This window comes from Coenobita brevimanus, chromosome 43 (genome assembly GCF_032717465.1).
Source record: "Coenobita brevimanus isolate Jiangsu-jjx chromosome 43, ASM3271746v2, whole genome shotgun sequence".
Lineage (NCBI taxonomy): Eukaryota > Metazoa > Arthropoda > Malacostraca > Decapoda > Coenobitidae > Coenobita > Coenobita brevimanus.
This window is the reverse complement of record NC_136996.1, coordinates 31151928-31172042: the sequence shown is the minus strand read 5'-3', so window position 1 is coordinate 31172042 and position 20115 is coordinate 31151928. Positions and strand designations below refer to the sequence as shown.

Here is a 20115-nt window from a genome sequence, read left to right as displayed (position 1 = left end):
ACATGTTTATCAGTGTACAGTATAGTATTATTATATATATTATACCATCTGAGTAATGTTGTGAAGTTTTAACACAGTACAGTACAGCAATGGTATTAAAAAAAATTTAAAAACCATTTATACGATCCGGACTAATGTCTGATATATCAGAAAAAGTCCAGGTTAGCAGGGGGAAGTCCGGATGTCACTTTTATCAGAGTTTCACATTTTTCTGAATGGCTGGGGCCCCAATTAGTCTGTAATAGTGAGGTCTTACTGTACAATGATTTTTTATTTATTTATTTATTGTTTTTTTTACTTTGTCTCCAAACGATTCTATTCAGCTTTGGATGGGCATACTGTACAACACTGAGCTGAAGTTTAGATACAGCCTTCATTATTCATTTGACCACCAAGGGCTCTCAAAAACTGAATACCATTCAATTGTGGTACTGTACCTAGTAGCAGCAACAATAAGTTACCGAACTGCCACTGTGGTCAAAGGGCAAATGACCTTCAGACTGATTTTTCTTGTAACTACCATAATAAAAAAAAAAGGTGAAAAAATAATATAAACCTGTTCCCTATACAGGGAACTAGCCTACTCCAATGATGTACTGTACTGGTATTCATTTCATTCCTACTATTTACAGAAAATGTTATTTCATAGACTTCTTGAACTGGATGTTAGATAAAGCCAGCAATAATTTATTTAGCACATAAAGCCTTTCCCAGCCTGAATAAAATCAACCAACAGTAGCAAGAACAAACCTTAAAAATGTTATCTTCCCGGCCAACTCCTTCCCACATGAGCAAACACTGCCTGATTTTTTAAGTCTGCCAAATCAATGTCTTACAAATGTAATGTATTACAACGTCTGGCATGCTGCACATATGTAGACAGCTTTCATGAAAATAAAATTAAAAATTAAAGTCGAATAGCTTAACAGCTAAGTTAATGCATCTGCCAGTATTATTTTACAACATGCCAATAAGCGGTTCAGGGATATTACCACCATAAACGCATAGTATGATTCGTACAAAATGCTAATGGACCCCAACTCGCAAATCGACATTTACCCATATCTCTACGGTAAGCATTCCGCTGCAGCAGGTTAGATTAGGTTAGGTAAGGTTAGGTTAGGTCTGTTAGGTTAAGTTAACCTGTTATGTAGTATATTTCTCTGGTGACTTCTGATGTGATTTGAGTGATTTTTACCCCCCCCCCTTTTTTTTTAAATACTTCATTTCTCCTCCTCATCCAGTCAAAGCTGATGATTGGAAAAGAGGCGAAATGAAGCATTTCCGACAAAAATAAAGGTCAAAATCACTCAATTCTCATCACAAACTACCAAAAAAATATACTGCATAATGTGGGGGGGGGTGTTGGCATGTTGTAAAAATTTACCCATTGGCCTAAAGGAGTCCCATCTTACCAACACCTGCACTCTCCACATTGCTATCTATGAGGCTAATTCATGGGTGGTTAAACACTGGCAATAACCAACTGGTGGGAGTGACATCCAAATTGTAAACAGATAACCAACAGGAGGAATGAGAGGTGCACCAATATTCAAAAGGTCTAGATAGACTGTGGCTTGCCATCTTAGTTGTAATGGCCCATAAACTCAACTGAATCCTCACCGCCTGTAAAGTTAAGGTGAGTGAGTGACCAGCTGCTTGTCCCTACCTTTTTTTCTAAGACTAGTATATATTTTGCACACCTAAGTAGCTCAGATACAGAGCCCAGGATAGTACTAAAAACTGACCACGTAAGCCATGCCATTAAAATGAACGTGCATACACCAGGTATGTACAGTACAATGCACTCACAAGTTTTGCGCCTAATTGGTACCACAATAGCATCGCAAAACTCAAGCATATACTTTACATGTAATACCGTGTGATAATTGGTTCCAGGGTCAGCCACTTCGGCATTTATTTCCTTTATTGCCGTTTCTTTAGTGGGCAGTCTTACTATACCCAGTGGATTTGTGCTGTCATGTAGTGTATGCCTGCATGTGTTTTTCTGTGTGCAAATGAGCATTACCGAATCTTGCTCAACGTACCGGTACTGAAAGGTGGAATTCATTTCCCAACTTCCCAACTGGATGCTGGGTTAGGTTGGGTTGGGTTAGGTTAGGTTAGATTAAATTATTAGGTACAGTTAAGGTAGGTTAGGTTAGGTTTAGTTAAACAATTAGATTAGGTCAGTCCCTTCCACCATTACTAATATTTCCAATCAGACTGTCAGTCATATTATGGTTATTATTCATTTGCACAACAAATGAGACCTCAAAATCACTCAACTGAACTAAAAAACTATCAAATGGGGGGGAAAAAAAAAAAAAAAAAAAAAAACGAAACAGCAACAAAGGAAATATTTACCGCCACTTTATTCCCCCTAAGCTACCCACTAACGACACAATACCCTTACTATAAATTACACAGTTAATCAGACATATACAGTATAACTGAACTGCAAAACTAAAGACTTTACCAACACTGACACATTGGCTGAACTGCTTGGTGAGGCATGAAGATGATTTCCGAGGCTGGGAGTGGTGGTTAGTTACCACCTGCCCCCTCACTGTTCCCCGCCACCACTGTTGAGTCCCCCACACCACCACTTCCCGATGCCTCAACATCAAAGCCCTCAAAATCCAGTGGGAGCTCATCAATGTCATCAATGTCCTCGTCCACTGCACAGTCTTCTTCCCCAGGCTGTATGTTCTCCAAAGCCTGGGCCTGTTGAATATGGGAGGACTGGAATGATGGTATCTGAGTCTGATGACGTGCATTAACTCTGGCACTGAAAAGGTTCTTGTAATTAACCAGAAGTTTCTCCACCATCGGAAGGTAGGTGTCCCTGATCTCTGGCCTCGCATCACATTCCTCCATTTGCTCTATCAACCGGGCTGTGGTTGCCAGCAAGGGTGTGATCTGGCAAGATGTTGGCTCACCTGGTGGGACAGGTAAGGGTTCCTTCTGAACTTTGTCATCACTCACTTGTTCGTCTGCCTTCAACATCTCAATCGTCAGTTCAGGCTGTCGTTCAGCAATGATTTCCTGGTGATCAGGCTCCTGCACATCAGCAAACCCTGGTGCTGTGATAGAGTGAGCTGCCTCGACAGCTTCTCGGTGAACAATATCCTCCTGCTGCCTGTCCTCACCGACCTCGATAGTAGGAAACAGTGGCTTCCAAGCATGAAGCACTGTTGTAGTGTTCACACTGTCGACAGCATTTCTTGTGTTGTGCTTCCACTTAAAGTCCAAGTTCTTATTTTGACAATAAGCCTGAGCATCAGGGACAAAATGTTTGTTGAACCAGTCCGTGGTAATCGGTTTTGTCGCCCATGCTTTGGGATTGTAGGTCCAGTAAACATTTAACTTGGATCTATCTGAATGTTTGTATGCTCTGGGGCTGGCTGCTCTGTGCACACTAAGGGCTTCATCATGCAATCATCAGTTGTGTTGCAGGTAAACAATGTTGTCACACGGTCTTTCAATGTTTTCACACTCTTGACTTGTTTCCCCTGTGTGGAAATGTATGTCATTTACGGGGTTCTCTTCCCCAGAGAACCTGTTTCATTGCGGTTAAACACTTGATCCATGGTGTAACCACCTCGTGCAACATTGTTTTGCATGACTGCTGGCAAACTTTTTGTCGCTTCAGCATCGGCAGAGCCAGTTTCACCCTTATACAATGAAAATTTCACCTTGCAACGTCTTCTGAAAGCGTAGACCCAACCTATGGAAGCACGGAAGGAAGGTGGATTATCAATACGGTATCTTCGTGCAACAGCCTGGTAAAAGAGACGTGCCTGGTTCCTCAACTCAGGCCCAGAGATGCTACCTTGCTTACTTTTTCTCCTGGCCACCCACTCCCTCAGATAATGTTCAGTAACAAGAAGCAGTCTGTTTCTTTCGGAGGCTAAACTAAATGCATGTCCAGTCGAGAAACGGGAAAATATACTCACACTAGCACTCACTGCATCACGGTTCTTCTTAATTGAACGCACTCTTGATTCTGGGCAGTTAAAACGCTTCATAATATCACATATTCTAGCACCACTGTCCAACATGGCTAGTATATCACGCTTATCTTCTAAAGAATATTTCTTCTTACTAACACCTTTACGGAACTCCCGGGTACCCTTGCCCTTCCTTGAATCCTCAGCGCTGCAGTCACTCATTATGTGACCGCGAAACACGTTATACACCACGCGAACTAGACTCAAATCCTGTGAGCGAGAACAACACAAGCGTCGCGGGATATGACGTCACAAACATGGCGGCGGTGGCCACGAAAGTGACTGAGGAGATGCGTATTCGTGTGATCATTTGCCGCAGGGGCTCGCGAAACTGTAAAACCGCGACTCTTGCAGAAGAAAATTCCTTTGCGTCGCGAAACTGAAATTCACGAAAATATTAATTCGCAAAACTAGTAAGTGCACTGTATTGTATTAATACATCCTTTGTTCATATTTCAGCTATTTTTCTTGGTAACAGAATTGAAGGGATTGTGTGGTGTTACACACTGGCACCTTATTTCTATAATGTTTTTTTAATTTTAAAAATTTAAATAATTACTTTAAACAAGGTGTGTGTGTAGATTAAAATCGACAGTAACAAAAACCAATTATCCATCTATCCATCCATCATCTAATCCGCTTTTGCCACATGAGGTGCGTAGGAGCCCGGGGCTAGGCACGTTGGTCCTGATACTTAAGATGAGTGACCAGACTCGCTCACCCCTGAGTGGCATTACATGAGCAATAAACCCAACCCATCCCTTGGATATAAACCTGTACAGGCTCAATCCTATTAGACCACCTTAATTACCCACTAAACTACCAGGCGCGATATTTTGGTTATATGGTTACTACCGAGTAGTAAATGGTTTCCTGGTGTACAGGAAACCATTTAGCTTGTCACACAGTGTAATCACACGTAGACAGATGCACGAAGAAAGAATGAAGGAAAGAAAGAAGAGGAAGGATGGAAAGAAAGGAAAGGGCAGACACCGAACAGCCCTATATCGAGTGAGTGGATACCTACCAATTTGGACTCAACTGGATGCAAGTTAATTGACCATAACAACGAACTATTCCACTCAGTTACAACTACAAATTTAGACTCGACTGGGCGTGACTTAATCGACTATGACAACAACAAACTATTCCTACCAAACTGAACTCCACTGGATGTGGCATATTTGTCCTGTCCTGTCATGCATGTGAGTGCGTTGTGATGATACATTATACGGAAGGCAACAGCGACTGGACTTGTCCCAACCATTAGGCACACTCATTTCAATATTTATTGAGCTCAACATACTGCAAAACACCGTAAATAATAAAAAGTTCAGTACTACTTAATACTATTTATTTTGCAAATGACTATAAAAGTTATACCTTCCGGAGTGAAAAACCCCATGGGTACCAATAAAAAAGGTCAGTTTACATCTTGAGTTCTGTACCAAAAGGACCTGTATAAAAGCAACTGGAGGCAGACACACCATACTATACATCATACTTTACCACAAAATACTGCAGAAATACTGTTCACTAATTCTCCTCCAGAAAACACGTGATCTGCATCATCACTTACAGTTGGCTGCATTTTAAACTCCTCCACTAGGGCAATGTATTAGATATTTTGTTCTTGTTACCATCATATAATTTTTGCCAGCTTAGGTGAGTTCCCCGGTAGTGATAGCATAAACAGAGCTCTGTATCTAACTCCTCTAGTTCAAAGACCCTCCTAGGCTGAATAAAAAGACCCTGTAGGTAGCAAGAAAAAATAAAGATTACATCCATAGACTGAAGAAGTTACTAAGAAAACAATGTATTTAAAATGCAAATTATATGGTAACATTAACACATACCATACATCAATGTCATTATATTCATAAAGTGTTAAAACAACTTGGCAGTTAAAGGTGACAGTTAGCCAAACTGGAATGAAGTTTATCACAAGAAATATACAAAAATAGCAGGAACATCAGCATGCATACAAGACGTTTTCAGTAGAATGAAATACTGTAGCAGACTACAGACTATGAAAGACTACTCACAACCGAGGAAAAAAAAAATATATAACAATGAAACTTAACCTTATGAAAAGCTGCCATATAAAAATCCTAAAGCTAGAACATAAATAACTTTACACATATACTATGTACACACACTTCAGACTTAATTACCACTCACTCTCATGCACTCTGCACTTTGGTTAAATCATAATAAAAGCTTGCATTGCTTTAGCTTAATTATCATATTTACCTCAACCTCTTCACTCCCTTGATATACTTTCTACTTTACCTTTGCTTTTTCCTGATGATTTTATTCAGCTTGGGTGAAACTTTCCAAACTTGAGGTAAGATACTATCTATCTATCTATCTATAGCCCGACGCCCTAATCCCGCAAATGGTGGCCACAGACAAAACGCCTCCAAGTCACTCTGTCACCCACCATTTGACTACCCTCCCCCTAACTCACCCCCCCCTCCCTCATATACCTCTCAACTCCATCCCTCCACCTCATCCTCAGTCTACCCCTCCCTCTCTCTCCCTCCACCTCACCTACATACACCCTCTTAGTCAGTCTTTCATTCAGACACACCATTCAATAACCCCTGCTACACAAGAGCTTCCAAAGTTAAAATCGTCAAAAGGTAGTGAGAAGGGGGGGGGGGGTCATCAGTGAAGTGGCTACCACATTCACACCCCATGAAAATTCACTACAGGTGGTATTAGCTAATACACCAAGGTCACTAGAAATCTGCTAAAACGCTCTGAACAAACCCAACCAATCATCATGCCATAAGCAAGAAGCTGGTAAAGTATAAAATGCCTAAGGCACAACATTTGAAAGAGTCATTCACACAGTTCCCAGAGAAAACACAGAACTTCAGTTTCGCTTTCATTTGTTCGTTCTATGACAAGAGAAGCAGCTGCTATGTTCTAACCTCTTCAAGCAAGTGATTTTCATTTTTTTTTTTTTTTAAGTTTGTTCCTGCTATCTTCAGATGACTTTACTCAGATTAGGGAGTGAAATCAATATGAAGGGAATAATGGAGCCTGTTTGGAACTCCATCACTACAAATGCTCTCTCAAAAACTTGACACTATTGTCTTAAGTTAGCAAACAATAAATAAATCACATCAAATGGGTTGCCCTTTCAGTCTGGAAACACATTCTTATTCTTATTATGCCCTAACAATTTTACTTGATCTGTGGCTTTCTGAACTAGAAAAGTTTGATAGACCCTCAATATATCCCTTCAATACAAGACCACATTCTTAGGTTGAATAAAATCATCTGGTAGCAGAAAGTATAAATTACAAAAAGGACATCACTCAGAATCAAAGGGTTTATTACATTACATTCTGAAGTGCAAGTGGTAATGGTGCAACCTTATTAACTTTATGAGATTCAATGAAATGGTTTAATACTAAATCTAACACTGCTGTGGCATCCTCAATACTGTCATGCCCCTTTTTTCCACTTTTCTGTATGTCTCTACACAAAAATTTCTTGGCTAAACTTTTCAGAGACTGTTTTAAAGGCTGAGAACTTTGTGGTGCCTTAAAAAGTAAAGAAGTATCCACTATATTTCTGTGGACAATCTTCATTGCAGCCAAGTCCCCTTCTAGGCTATGACCGATAAGAATAGTTGAAGCTGTAACTATACCCAGAACCTTCTCCCTTGCTTTGCTAAAGCATACTGCCTGATTCATGTGTGAGGCAGTGATTCCCGAGAACTGGGTATTATAATCAAATACTTTCCCCCTGGGTCTAACATACAAATCAAGCAACACTCTCCCCATTATGCTTACTAGAGTAACCCTTGCCAATTCAAACCCTTCACTAGTGAACACCATTTCACAGTCTACACCAATTATTCCTCCTCTGTTGCCTGTTGTGGCCATATATCCACTCAGCGGGCCATTGAGCCCAGATTTAAGATTATGGTAAACATGCATGCTGACCTCCGTACACCCCTGCACACCTTTCAGCTTGTTGCAACACTGGTAACGCAATTGTCCATCCTTCCTCATCATTACTTTCTTAGGATGATATTCACACTGTCTGCTTCCATTATCATTAACATTAAAATTTTGTTTACATCTCTTGCACTTTTCAATCAACTGGAAATTGTGATCAACATCATTTGGCATGCCACTCAAACCAAGATTAATTATTAGATCACAACTACTGTCTTTATAATCATCACTATCTTTGCTGTCAGAACTTATGCCTGATGAGGCATCTTGATTATCATCATGATCACAGTCGCTGCTAGTTAAATCATCTAGGGACTCAGGCTCTGAATAATCCGAATGGCCATCTTCAATGTCCATGATCTTCTGCATATGGGCCTGAACTTTATTCTTCTCAGCATCAACTAGGTGAAACCCACCACTCAACACTCCAGCCAAAGTTGTGTATCCTGAGGCTTTAAAAATAAAGACGCCACGGTTGGTCACATAAGGATATCCATTCAGTACTCTGTCTTCTACTCCACAACAAATCAGTAGAAGAAGGTCATACAGCTGCTTTTCAGTCTTCCCGAGTGTATTAAACAACTCTGTGGTACTTTCACATATCAATCCACTCTGGCTGAAGGACATGTTTCCTTGTAATACTCTACCCTTCTTGTTCTTGTTCTTACGCTGCCTACGGGACATTTTGAATGTACTACAAGAGTCCTCAGCATCTGAGAGGGTAGTACTGGTTGCAGTGTTGCTGCTGCTGCTGCTGCTCACCGAAGAAGTGTCTATTTCCTCAAAGCTGCTACTGCTGTTATCATCCCCACAGCCGTACAAGACCTCCAACCTCGGCTCCAGTGCGAAACTAGACTCTTTACTGTTCACTTCCATATACCGCCTTCCACCCGGGTCAAAGCGTCTGCCACTCACAACTGTGGGAAAATATAGTGAACTCTGCTTAATGAAGAAAAAGGATAAAATGAAATTCTCTTCAACTGCAGAATTACAAGATTAGTCAATACTGTAGCTAAAGTTTCATTAAGCAGAGTGCACTGTATTTACCCTGCTCTTAGGCTATCATTCAGCTTCAGGCATTACAAGCAACTAGTTGGGTGCAGCACAGTGCTCAAGCTGATAAGTAAGATAAAGCTAACATTACTCTGCTAAGCATATATCAAGAATCCTAAACAGTCAATGGCACACCTCATTGTTGATAATCTTTGTCAATGAAGTAATAATAATAGTGGAGCAAAACATACTGTAAGTATCATGGGGCAAGGGAGGATTGGATGACGGACCGATGGATCAAACATACTGCAATAAAGTACGGTGCTGAGGAATGTACGTGGAGTACAGAAAGTGGATAGGATTCGAAACAATGTGATTCGTGAATGATGTGGAGTAAGGAAGTCTGGGGACACCAGAATAGAAAAGAGTGTACTGAGACAGTATGGTTAAGTGGAGAGAATGGATAACAATAGTGGTGAAAAAGGTATATCTGAGTGAATCTGAATGAGGGAGAAGGCGAGGTAGACCAAGGAGAAGGTGGAGGGATGTGTGGTGGATAAGCATGTGAGGAAAAGAGGTATGGACGTCGGTGAGGCTAGGGGACTGACAAGAGATTGAGCTGGAGGATGAATGTTCTGAAAAGAAGTGCATGATCAGGGATTTGGCACCCCTTTTTAACATGACAGCATCCGGATTGACTCTATCAGATACATTTAGGTGAAGCTGCAGAATGTGGTGAATGTTTTTGGTGTATCAGACACAGCCAGGATTTCAGAGGCTTGGATAAGTGATTGGAAGTGTGGCCCATTGGATTTGGCAAACTTGGGCTGTCTGGATGTTGCTACTCCTCACCCTGCCCTTGGGTGGGGAAGGAGGTCCAGATGATGATGATGACGACGATGACCATGAGGATCTATCTACTGCCAGACACCTTAATCAAGTAAGGGGTGGCCACAAACAAATCATCTCCATGTCACCCTGTCACCCACCATTTCACTGCCCTGCTCCCAGCTCACACCCCTCTCTCAAACCTCTCCACTCCACCCCTCTATCTCATCCTTGGCCTCCCCCTCCACCTCACTCACATACATTCTCCTCGTCAGTCTCTCGCTCTCCATCCTCTAGACATAGCCAAGCCACCTCAATGTATTTCTCCTAACACTTCCTGTTCCATCGACATCCACACCACAATGCTCCTTCACCTCCTCATTTGTCAGTCTGTCTCTCCATGTGACTCCACATGCTCCTCTCAAATAACTCATTTCCACTGCTCTCACTCTTGACTTGTGTCCCTCCAACAAGGTCCAAGCTTCATTTCCATAAGTTGTATCACAATAATGTCATGCAGTAACTTTTTCACTTCTATGCTCACTTCCCTGTTTCTTATCACTTTCAAAGAACCTGCAACCATTCTTCCTTGTTGTACCCTTTTATAGTGAGGATATGGAGAATGTGAGTGCATTCAAGTACTTGGGTAGTGTGATGAGTAAGGATGGAACTTTGGGGGATGAAGTACGTGAAAGGGTACAGCAGGGAAGGAAGGTTGTTGGCACACTGAAAGCAGTGATGAGAAATAGGGAGGTGAGTATGGAAGTTAAGAAGTCACTGAATGATGGTATTGTGATCCCTACCCTGACGTATGGAAGCGAGGCGTGGACCTTGCAAGAGGGGAACAAGTCAAGAGTGAGAGCAGTGGAAATGAGTTACTTGAGAGGAGCATGTGGAGTGACATGGAGGGACAGGTTGACGAATGAAGAAGTGAAGGAACGTTGTGGGGTAGATGTGGATGTGGTTGAAAAGATTAGGAGAAATACACTGAGGTGGTTCGGACATGTGGAGAGGATGGAGAATGAAAGACTGACTAAGAGGGTGTATGTAGGTGAGGTGGAGGGAGAGAGAGGGAGGGGTAGACCGAGGATGAGGTGGAGGGATGGAGTTGAGAGGTATATGAGGGAGGGGGGGGTGAGTTGGGGGGAGGGGAGTCAAATGGTGGGTGACAGAGTGACTTGGAGGCGTTTTGTCTGTGGCCACCCTTTGCGGGATTAGGGCGTCGGGCTATAGATAGATAGATAGATCCTCTAACCTTCCATCCTTACTCATCATACTACCCAAGTACTTAAACGCACTCACATTTTCCATTTCCTTCACATCCAACCTCATTGTACATTCAGTAACTTCATTTCTCTCGAAGATGATGATCATAAGGGAGAAAAAGTGAGCAGATGGAAATACGACCTTCAGAAACTGTTAAACATATAGAATGAAATAAGTGGCTGGGGAATGGCTAGGAGACAGAGGGAAGCGAGAAGAGAGGAAATCAGTAGGATGGAAGTAGTGCAGGCAATGAAGAAAGTCAAAATGGGGAAAACCCCAGGAATTGATGGAGTGTGTGGTGAAATGCTGAAGCATGGGGAGAGATAGTAGTAGAATGGATGTGGAAGATGTGCAGATTGGCCTGGGAGGAAAGTAGAGTCCAGGAGAATTGGAAGTCAAGTATAATTATTCCCCAGTACAAAGGAAATGGGGAAAAAGAAGTGTGTGGCTATCATACACATTTGTCTTCTTAGTATAACAGGTAAAGTGTATGGCAGAATACTTTTAGACATATTTGAAGAAATAACAGAGGAATTAGTTGGTGAAGAACAGGGAGGTTTTAAGAAAGAAGAGGTTGTGTAGATCAGATATTCATTCTTACATCTTTATTGGAAAAGTTTATAGAGAAGGGAAAGAAGCTGTAAGCAGCATTCATGGATTTGGAGAAAGCACATGACAGGGTGGACAGATAAGGAATGTGGAAATTAAGAATATACGGAGTGAAAGGGAAGCTGTTGAATGTCGTGATGAGTATGTATAAGGGGACTAAGGCTGCAGTGCATGTGGATAGTGAACTGAGTGAATTTTTCTACCTGAATGTTGGATTGAAACAGGGATGTCATGTCTCAATGGGTGTTCAATCTGTATATAGATGGGGTTATAAAAGAGATACAGTACAAGGTAGGGCCAGTACAAGGTAGGGCAGTGGATGTTGGAGCATCCCTTAAGAGTGAGGGCAGCATTTGGAAACTCCCTGTACTGTTGTTTGCAGATGATACTGTATTGTTGTGATGATGAAGGGGAACTGCAAGGCTTGGTGAATGAGTTTGGAAGTGTATGTAAGAAATGGAATCCAAAGGTGAATGTACGGAAGAGTAAAGTTATGGTCTTTGAGAGAAATGAAGTCACTGGATGTACAGTGAGGTTGGATGATGAGGAAATGGAAAATGTGAGTGCATTCAAGTACTTGGGTAGTGTAAAGGGTAAGAATGGAAGTTTGGAAGGTGAAGTACTTGAAAGCATTCAACAAGGAAGAAAGGTTGCTGGTTCCTTGAAAGCAGTGATAAGAAACAGGGAAGCAAGAATGGAAGTAAAAAAGTCGCTGCATGACAGTATTGTGGTTCCAACTCTAATGCATGGAAGTGAAACTTGAACCTTGTTGGAAAGACACAAGTTGAGTGAGAGCAGTGGAAATGAATTATTTGAGAGAAGCATGTGGAGTTACATGGAGAGATAGATTAACAAATGTGGAAGTGAAGAAGAGTTGTGGTGTTGATGTCGATGTGACAGAAAGCGTTGGGAGAAATACACTGAAGTGGCTCAGCCATGTGGAAAGGATAAAGTACGAGAGACTAAGGAGAGAGTACGTGAGTGAGGTGGAAGGGGGGAGAGGGAGGGGGAGGCCAAGGATGAGATGAGGGGATGGAGTGGAAGGGTATATGAGAGGAAGGGGTGAGATGGGAGCTGGACAGTGAAATGGCAGGGTACAGGCAACTTGTTTGTGACCACCCCTTGCAGGATCAAGGTGTCTGGCAATGGATAGACAGATAGATGAATGATGATGATAATAATAATCTATCTATCTATCTATTGCCAGATGCCATAATCCCTTAAGGGGTGGCCATTTGACTCTGAGTTATTTGTTTTACAGGGAGGGGCGCTAACCCTCCACCAACCCACTTGACACGTAGGAAGCACGTGTGGTTTGGTTATATGGTTACCACCCAGTGCTGTAAATGGTTTCATGGCTTACAGGAAACCATTTGGCTTGTCACTCAATGTAAAGCCACCTGTAATGGAAAGAAAAGCAATAAGTAGTGACAGGAAAGATGGGAGAAATAGGAAGAGAGGAGGGCAGGCACAGAAAAAGAATGATAAAGGCTAAGGAAAAAGTAGGCAGCACTACATCAAGTGAGTGGATGATGGTCGCCACCACCTACCACATCTAATAATAATAATAATAATAATCATCATCTTCATCATTATCCAATCCTAAGTTGCCCCATGAGGAGCGTAGGAGCCCGTGGCTAGGCAACTTGGTCCTGACATTTAAGATGAGAGTGACCAGCCTCAATCTTCCCTAAGTACATGGCATTACGTGAGCAATAAACACCAACCACCCCTTGGATATAACCTTCACTGGCTCAATCCGATTGGAGTGCCGTATTTACCCACTAATAATAATAATAATAATAACTACCGGTATCTATTGCCAGACGCCATAATCCCGTACAGGGTGGCCATTTGACTCTGAGTTATTTGTTTTACAGGGAGGGGCACTAACCCTCCACCAACCCACATGACACATAGGAAGCACATATGGTTCGGTTATATGGTTACCACCCAGCGTTTAAATGGTTTCTTGGCTTACAGGCAACCATTTGGCTTGTCACTCAATGTAAAGTCACCTGTAACGGAAAGAAAAGCAATAAGTAGTGACAGGAAATTGGGAGAAACAGGAAGAGAGGAGGGCAGGCACAGAAAAAGAATGATAAAGGTTAAGGAAGAAGTAGACAGCACTACATCAAGTGAGTGGATGATGGTCGTCACCACCTACAACTAATAATAATAACAATAATGATAAAATAAATAATCCATCCATCCATCACTCAATCCAATGTTGCCCCATGGGGAGCGTAAAGCCTGGGGCTAGGCAAGTTGGTCTTGACATTAAGATGAGAGTGACTAGCCTCACTCACCCTTGAGTGGCATTACGAGAGCAATAAACCCCAACCACCCCTTAGATATAAACCTGCACCGGCTCAATCCAATCGGAGTGCTGTAATTACTAAACCACCAGGTGCCACAATTTGGTTATATGGGTACCACCCAGCATAGTAAATGGGTTCCTGGTGTACAGGAAACCATTTGGCTTGTCACTCAGTGTACAGTCACCCATAGGCAGGAGGAGGAGAAAAGAATGAAGGAATATATTAATTAATAATAATGGTCATCATCATTATCATCTGGACCTCCTTTCCCACCCTAGGGCAGGGCGAGGAGTAATACGTCCAGACAGCATAAGTTTGCCCAATCCAATGGGCCACGCTTCCATTCACTCATCATTCAAGCCCCCAGAATTCTGGCTCTCTGATACGCCAAAAACATTCACCACATTCTGTAGCGTTACATAAATGTATCCGATAGTCAATAACAACAGTAACATTGATAAATATTGGGTATTAAAATATAATAACTCCAAAATACATGCCCGGGTATATCAATTCACTGCAAAACATATACTACATAATTAATACTGGTACTGAAAAGCAGTGAGGGCAACTATAAAACTGGAAAATTCTAGGGCAGCTAGTGAAGAGAGTCCAACTGCAGTCATAAAAGATCAGAAACCAGCATGCAACTCCAAGCTTTTACAACACATACCAGGCATATATATATATGACCAATATGTAACCTACACAAAATCTAGGAATACCAAGATTTAAAAAAAAAAAAAAAAAAATCTAATAATGAAAAAACTGAAGTTTAGTTACTACAGGCAGTCATCATTATAAGTCAGGTATGTTTACCAATACACTGTATCAACTTTTTTTTTTTTTCCCCAAACAACTGGTGCTGAAAACTGGATGAAACTAACTAACCAGCATTGTACATAAAAAGAAAAAATAAGATAATAATTCATTATGGATTTAACAGCACTACACAAATGTAATGGTGATAATGAGAACTAATTGTAATGCAACTTAACCCTTTGGTTGCTGTGAGATTCTACAGCATAAGCTTATAATTAAGTCATTAGTATCACATAGTTCTTAATTATAAGTTAAACCAAAATGATTTTTTTATTTTTTATTATTGGTCATAAGTTTCTATTCAATACAATAACTTTATCTTAAGTAGCTAAGCACAAAATAAGTGGATATTACATGTGGTATTTTTCTGCTTCTGATAAACCTACCAGTACAGTATATAAGTAACCGCTACAAAATCTTAAATCCTTGATATATGTTGCCTTTTTCGAATTCTCTTTTGCAGCAGAGTCCACAATAAACTACAGAAAAATTGCTCATACTTATATTTTAAGCTGATCTGCCAGTTTCCCAAATGAACCATAACGTACGGTACCATCTGTATGAATAAACTTGTAACATTTTGGCACATTCCTGACTTACAGTGAGAGCTTACCATACAGCACAAATTTCCAACTCACCATCAGCTGTGGATATGAAGTACTTCCCATTAGATGAGAACGCCCCACCAGTCAATACTCCGGAGTGTCCCTTCAAGGTGGTGAGAAGTTCAGGGTGTGAAAACTGTACTGCAGGACCAGGTTTCTGCCAAGGTGCTTGTTTCTTTTTGGGGGGCTTTTGGCTACTCTGTTTGGAGCTTGCTGTTCGCTTCTTCTGAGCTGTTTAAGAAAAGGTTGCAATTAATGATGTGCAATCAAGTAGCAGAAATGGGACACTGCAGCTTCACCATAACTGAGTAAAATCATCTATGGTATCAAGAATGAAACAAAAGAATACATCAGCAGACTGAAAAGGTTAACACCACCACCACAGTACAGTACAGTACTTACCATCTACAAGTATGCACAGATACCGTAACCAGATTTACATTGGAACAGACACCAAACCATTTCAAATTTGTTAGTATGCACCATCCTCTTCCTTATCAGAGCACAGTACACCCCTATCAGGATCCATATTCTTCCACTTTATTCTTGTTTTTTACAGACAACTGTATTCAGCTTACGAGACTTCAAAACTGGAGAGATTAGACACTGCCTTCCTTTCCCCCATATGTATGAAATTTCTCATAGACTGATTACACAGGCTTCACAAAAAATAAAATAGAAAACTAGGTGAGAGTGAAGGGGCTAAGAGGTGTTAACACTATAAATGAAACTACTGTATTATCATCTATCATAAATGGTTACACACACCAAATTTCTTCATAACCTTCACATTAAGAATATAAATGCTGGAAAGCGAGATGCAGTGAAACTAAACCACAATGTGTGTATGAAGACTTTTAAAAATCATATTTGTACATGGTTTTTCATGCTATTCAGCCACACAGTAATGCTCAAAACATACCAGTAACCTACATACAAAGTGCTTCCTCACTTGTCACTGCTAGACATATGGTAATTTGTCAAATGGCAGCAAGTGGGTGTACACACCACCTGTAGGCTACTGTGAATTCTCAAACTGCATTTCTGAGGATTGTTTTATTTTCATTTTTTACCTTTAATTTACTTCACATTAAGATGATGACAGATCCTGCATCACAACAGCAAGACCACTACAGTACACACAATCAATATTTGATCATGGGTACTCAAATCTTTTCAAGGAGTGAACTTTTAGTACTGGTATATCTATCGCACCACCCAAATTTGCTCAAATGCACAATGTATAAAAGGATTATACCTACTGGTACGGTATATGCTGTACCAAGTATAAGTTACACATACTGCAATTTCATGCTTTTTGTAGGTAATCTGGAATACCGGTACCACTTTCTGGGAGGATATCACAGGCTGTCTCCAAGAAAAGGAAAACAAAACCCCCAAAGAGGTACAAACTCACATGTTCACTTACAAGAAGCAGACTTTACCTTGGAATCTTCACAAGCCTGGGCTGGAAAGAGGTCTCTTGAGGATCAAATTCTGAATACAAAACTCTGGGCTCATGAATTTGGAGCCAATGCAGAGACCAAACAGCAAATAGGAAAACTGCCTTTGTTTCCTTCTTTTCTTTTGGGTAGATGTGGATGGGATCATGGGATGTGTCTGTATTTTATCATCTATCACCCCCTTTTAAATGATGCACTACCGTACTCTCTCCCCTTAATACTGCTCAACTGGAAACAAAACAAAACAAAGAACAAAAATTGTGATTATCTTCCGTGTAGGTTATCATACACAAAGTCCTTATACTAAGAGTCAACACAAGGCAATAGCTCAGCCATCAAGTTAAACTTTCAGGTCTTCACACTTGGATCTAACACAAATTAAGATCAGCAATCAGGTTAAACTTTCAGGTCCTTATATTTACATTCAACACAATGCAAATAGTCATCAGTCAGGTTAATTTTTCATGGATAAACTTCTGTGAGATATAGGACAACCTCTTTATAATAATAATATTAAAAAAAACTGATTCACTGACTTTCTAAAGGAGTAGAGAAGTGCATATTCAAGTATGAAGGATCCACCATGCAATGCCAAATATAAGGGATATGTTAGAAAAAGTCTGGTTAGGTCAGAATAAAATAGGATGTTATGATATTTTATGTTACATTATGTTTGGATAGATTAGAGAGAGTTAAGGTCCAAAATTTATCAGGATATGGATTAATGTTGGAGTGGCCCTGGTGAGAGAGGATAGTGTTTGGAAACTCCTTGTACTGTTGTTTGCAGATGATACTGTGTTGTTGAGTGAGGACGAAGGGGAGCTGCAAGGCTTGGTGGATGAGTTTGGGAGAGTGTGTAAGAAACGGAATCTAAAGGTGAATGTAAGGAAGAGTAAAGTGATGGTCTTTGAGAGAGGTGAAGTCAGTGAATGTACAGCGAGGTTGGATGGTGAGGAATTGGAAAATGTGAGTACGTTTAAGTACTTGGGTAGTGTGATGAGTAAGGATGGAGGTTTGGAGGGTGAAGTGCTTGAAAGGGTACAGCAGGGAAGAAAGGTTGCTGGTTCTTTGAAAGCAGTGATAAGAAACAGGGAAGTGAGCATGGAAGTGAAAACGTTACTACATGACAGTATTGTAATACCAACTCTAACGTATGGAAGTGAAGCTTGGACGTTGTTGGAAGGACACAAGTCAAGAGTGAGAGCCGTGGAAATGAGTTATTTAAGAGGAGCCTGTGGAGTCACATGGAGAGACAGGCTGACGAATGAGGATATAAAGGAGCGTTGTGGTGTGGATGTGATAGGAAGCATTATGAGGAACACACTGAGGTGGTTTGGCCATGTGGAGAGGATGGAGGGTGAAAGACTGACGAAGAGAGTGTATGTGAGAGAGGTGGAGGGGGGAAGAGGGAGGGGCAGGCCGAGGATGAGATGGAGGGATGGGGTGGAGAGGTATATGAGAGAGGGGGGTGTGAGTTGGGAGCAGGGCAGTGAAATGGCGGGGTACAGGGCAACTTGGAGGCGATTTGTTTGTGGCCAGACTGAGGCGTCTGGCAATACATAGATAGATAAATCAGCACTAATGAGGGTAATTTTGTGCCAAAAAAGGCTGTCTAAAATGGAGCCTGTCTGACTTTAGCACTATTGGGTATTAAGAACAAATATTGCTCTTTATACAATTCACCACATACAGTATAAACAACACAATGGAAAAGCTTAAAGCAAAGCAATGAGAGAAAACTATCAGGTCCTCATACTTACATTCAACACAAGGTAAAAGCTGAGTAATCAGGTTAAACAATGGGAACAGTGGAAGAACTAGTGATAATTTTCCTTCAAATATACAAATAACTATATACTTACAATAACTTCCAGATGTATGTTCACCACAACCATCAGAGAGCAATGACGTTCTAAATACACTAGTTAAATTTCCACAGCACACACTGGATAAACTAACCTTCCATTAAACACAATCATTGTGATCAACATTATATACTGATAAAAACTGATGTCTAATGTAACCATCAAAGTCCTACACAACCATCTTAACACAAGGGTTCAATATAGGCTACTGAAGACCCATTTCCACTTCACAAAATTAACAATGTCCTACACATCATAGATAAACTAATGTCCAACACAACCACCAGGTTAACTGATGTCCAACAACCACTGTAGTTCAATATGGTGCTATAAGCACTTCTTTCCTTTTCACACACATTAAAGGCTTAACTGCCTAATTCTGAGTGAATGACCTGGTCAAGGCCGGGTACAGTTATGTTGACACACATGCTTGCTGCTTCAGGCGCCGCTGTACTCACTCTATCTCTAACTTCACTAATACTTGCCTTGCTTCTTCTCAACAACAAAAACGGCGGGATAAAGGTAAAAGCGTCCGGCTCAGCACACACCATGGCGATACACAAGTAGAACACAAATGGGTTTCCCGCGATGACTCTACTTGGAATGCAGGAAGTGCAATCCCGGTTCCTGGCTCAACTTTCCCGCTATTCGTTCTAGTTCCACGAAAAACCAACTCTGAGCCACACATGTTCAGTTCTATAACACCACACGAACTGTAGGCCATTCAAGCTTCAAATGACTGCAAAATTATCCACTGAAAGCACTAGGAAAGAATTTTATCGCATAGAAAATCGACAGAGTCCACCACTCGGCCGCACCACCACTGTAATAACAAGGAAAGCTTTGCGTTCTCCTGCACTACTTACTGTTTTTCTCTGGTACATCGCTGGTCTGACTTTTAGAGCGTCGGATAAGCCATACCAATACAATCACAGTAGCTCCAACAACAAGAGAAATGAAAAACACAGTGGGATCGTAGGCAGCGTGTGTATCGGATCCCGCCATGGTGCTTCCTGACGTCACGGCCACGTGTTGGCCAATCACCGCATGACCAGAGCGGCATGACAACGCGCCAGGACAAAACAATAACACAAATAAAAATCAATTTAGAATTTGGTTACCTAGTATTCTTTGCGGTCTTATTAATTTTATTTTATCGAGAAAATTATTATCAAATTAATTCTATTCAACATAAGCCTCTGAATCAACTAGAATTCATATCCAGCATAAAGTAAGTGCATGCCCTACACCTGTAATAACTGGGGTCAGTTACTGGACTGAAATTCAGCCAAAGATGACGCATATGAATTGGTGATAGCTAAAACTGCTTTTAAGTCCTTCGTCATAGCTTCA

At 41.1% G+C, this 20115-nt stretch overlaps 1 protein-coding gene across 1 annotated transcript in view; it reads right to left on the bottom strand.

Moving 5' to 3' along the window:
• LOC145397870 (transducin beta-like protein 2) overlaps positions 1 to 19767 on the bottom strand; it is a 47004-nt gene extending 27237 nt beyond the window's left edge. Inside the window, exons 1-2 of the mRNA XM_080270903.1 lie at positions 19629 to 19767; positions 15468 to 15665 (exon numbers count right to left, since the gene is read on the bottom strand). Coding sequence (XP_080127029.1) covers positions 15468 to 15665; positions 19629 to 19767 — 337 coding nt within the window. The remainder of the gene's footprint in view (positions 1 to 15467; positions 15666 to 19628) is intronic.
• Positions 19768 to 20115: the final 348 nt, after the last annotated feature.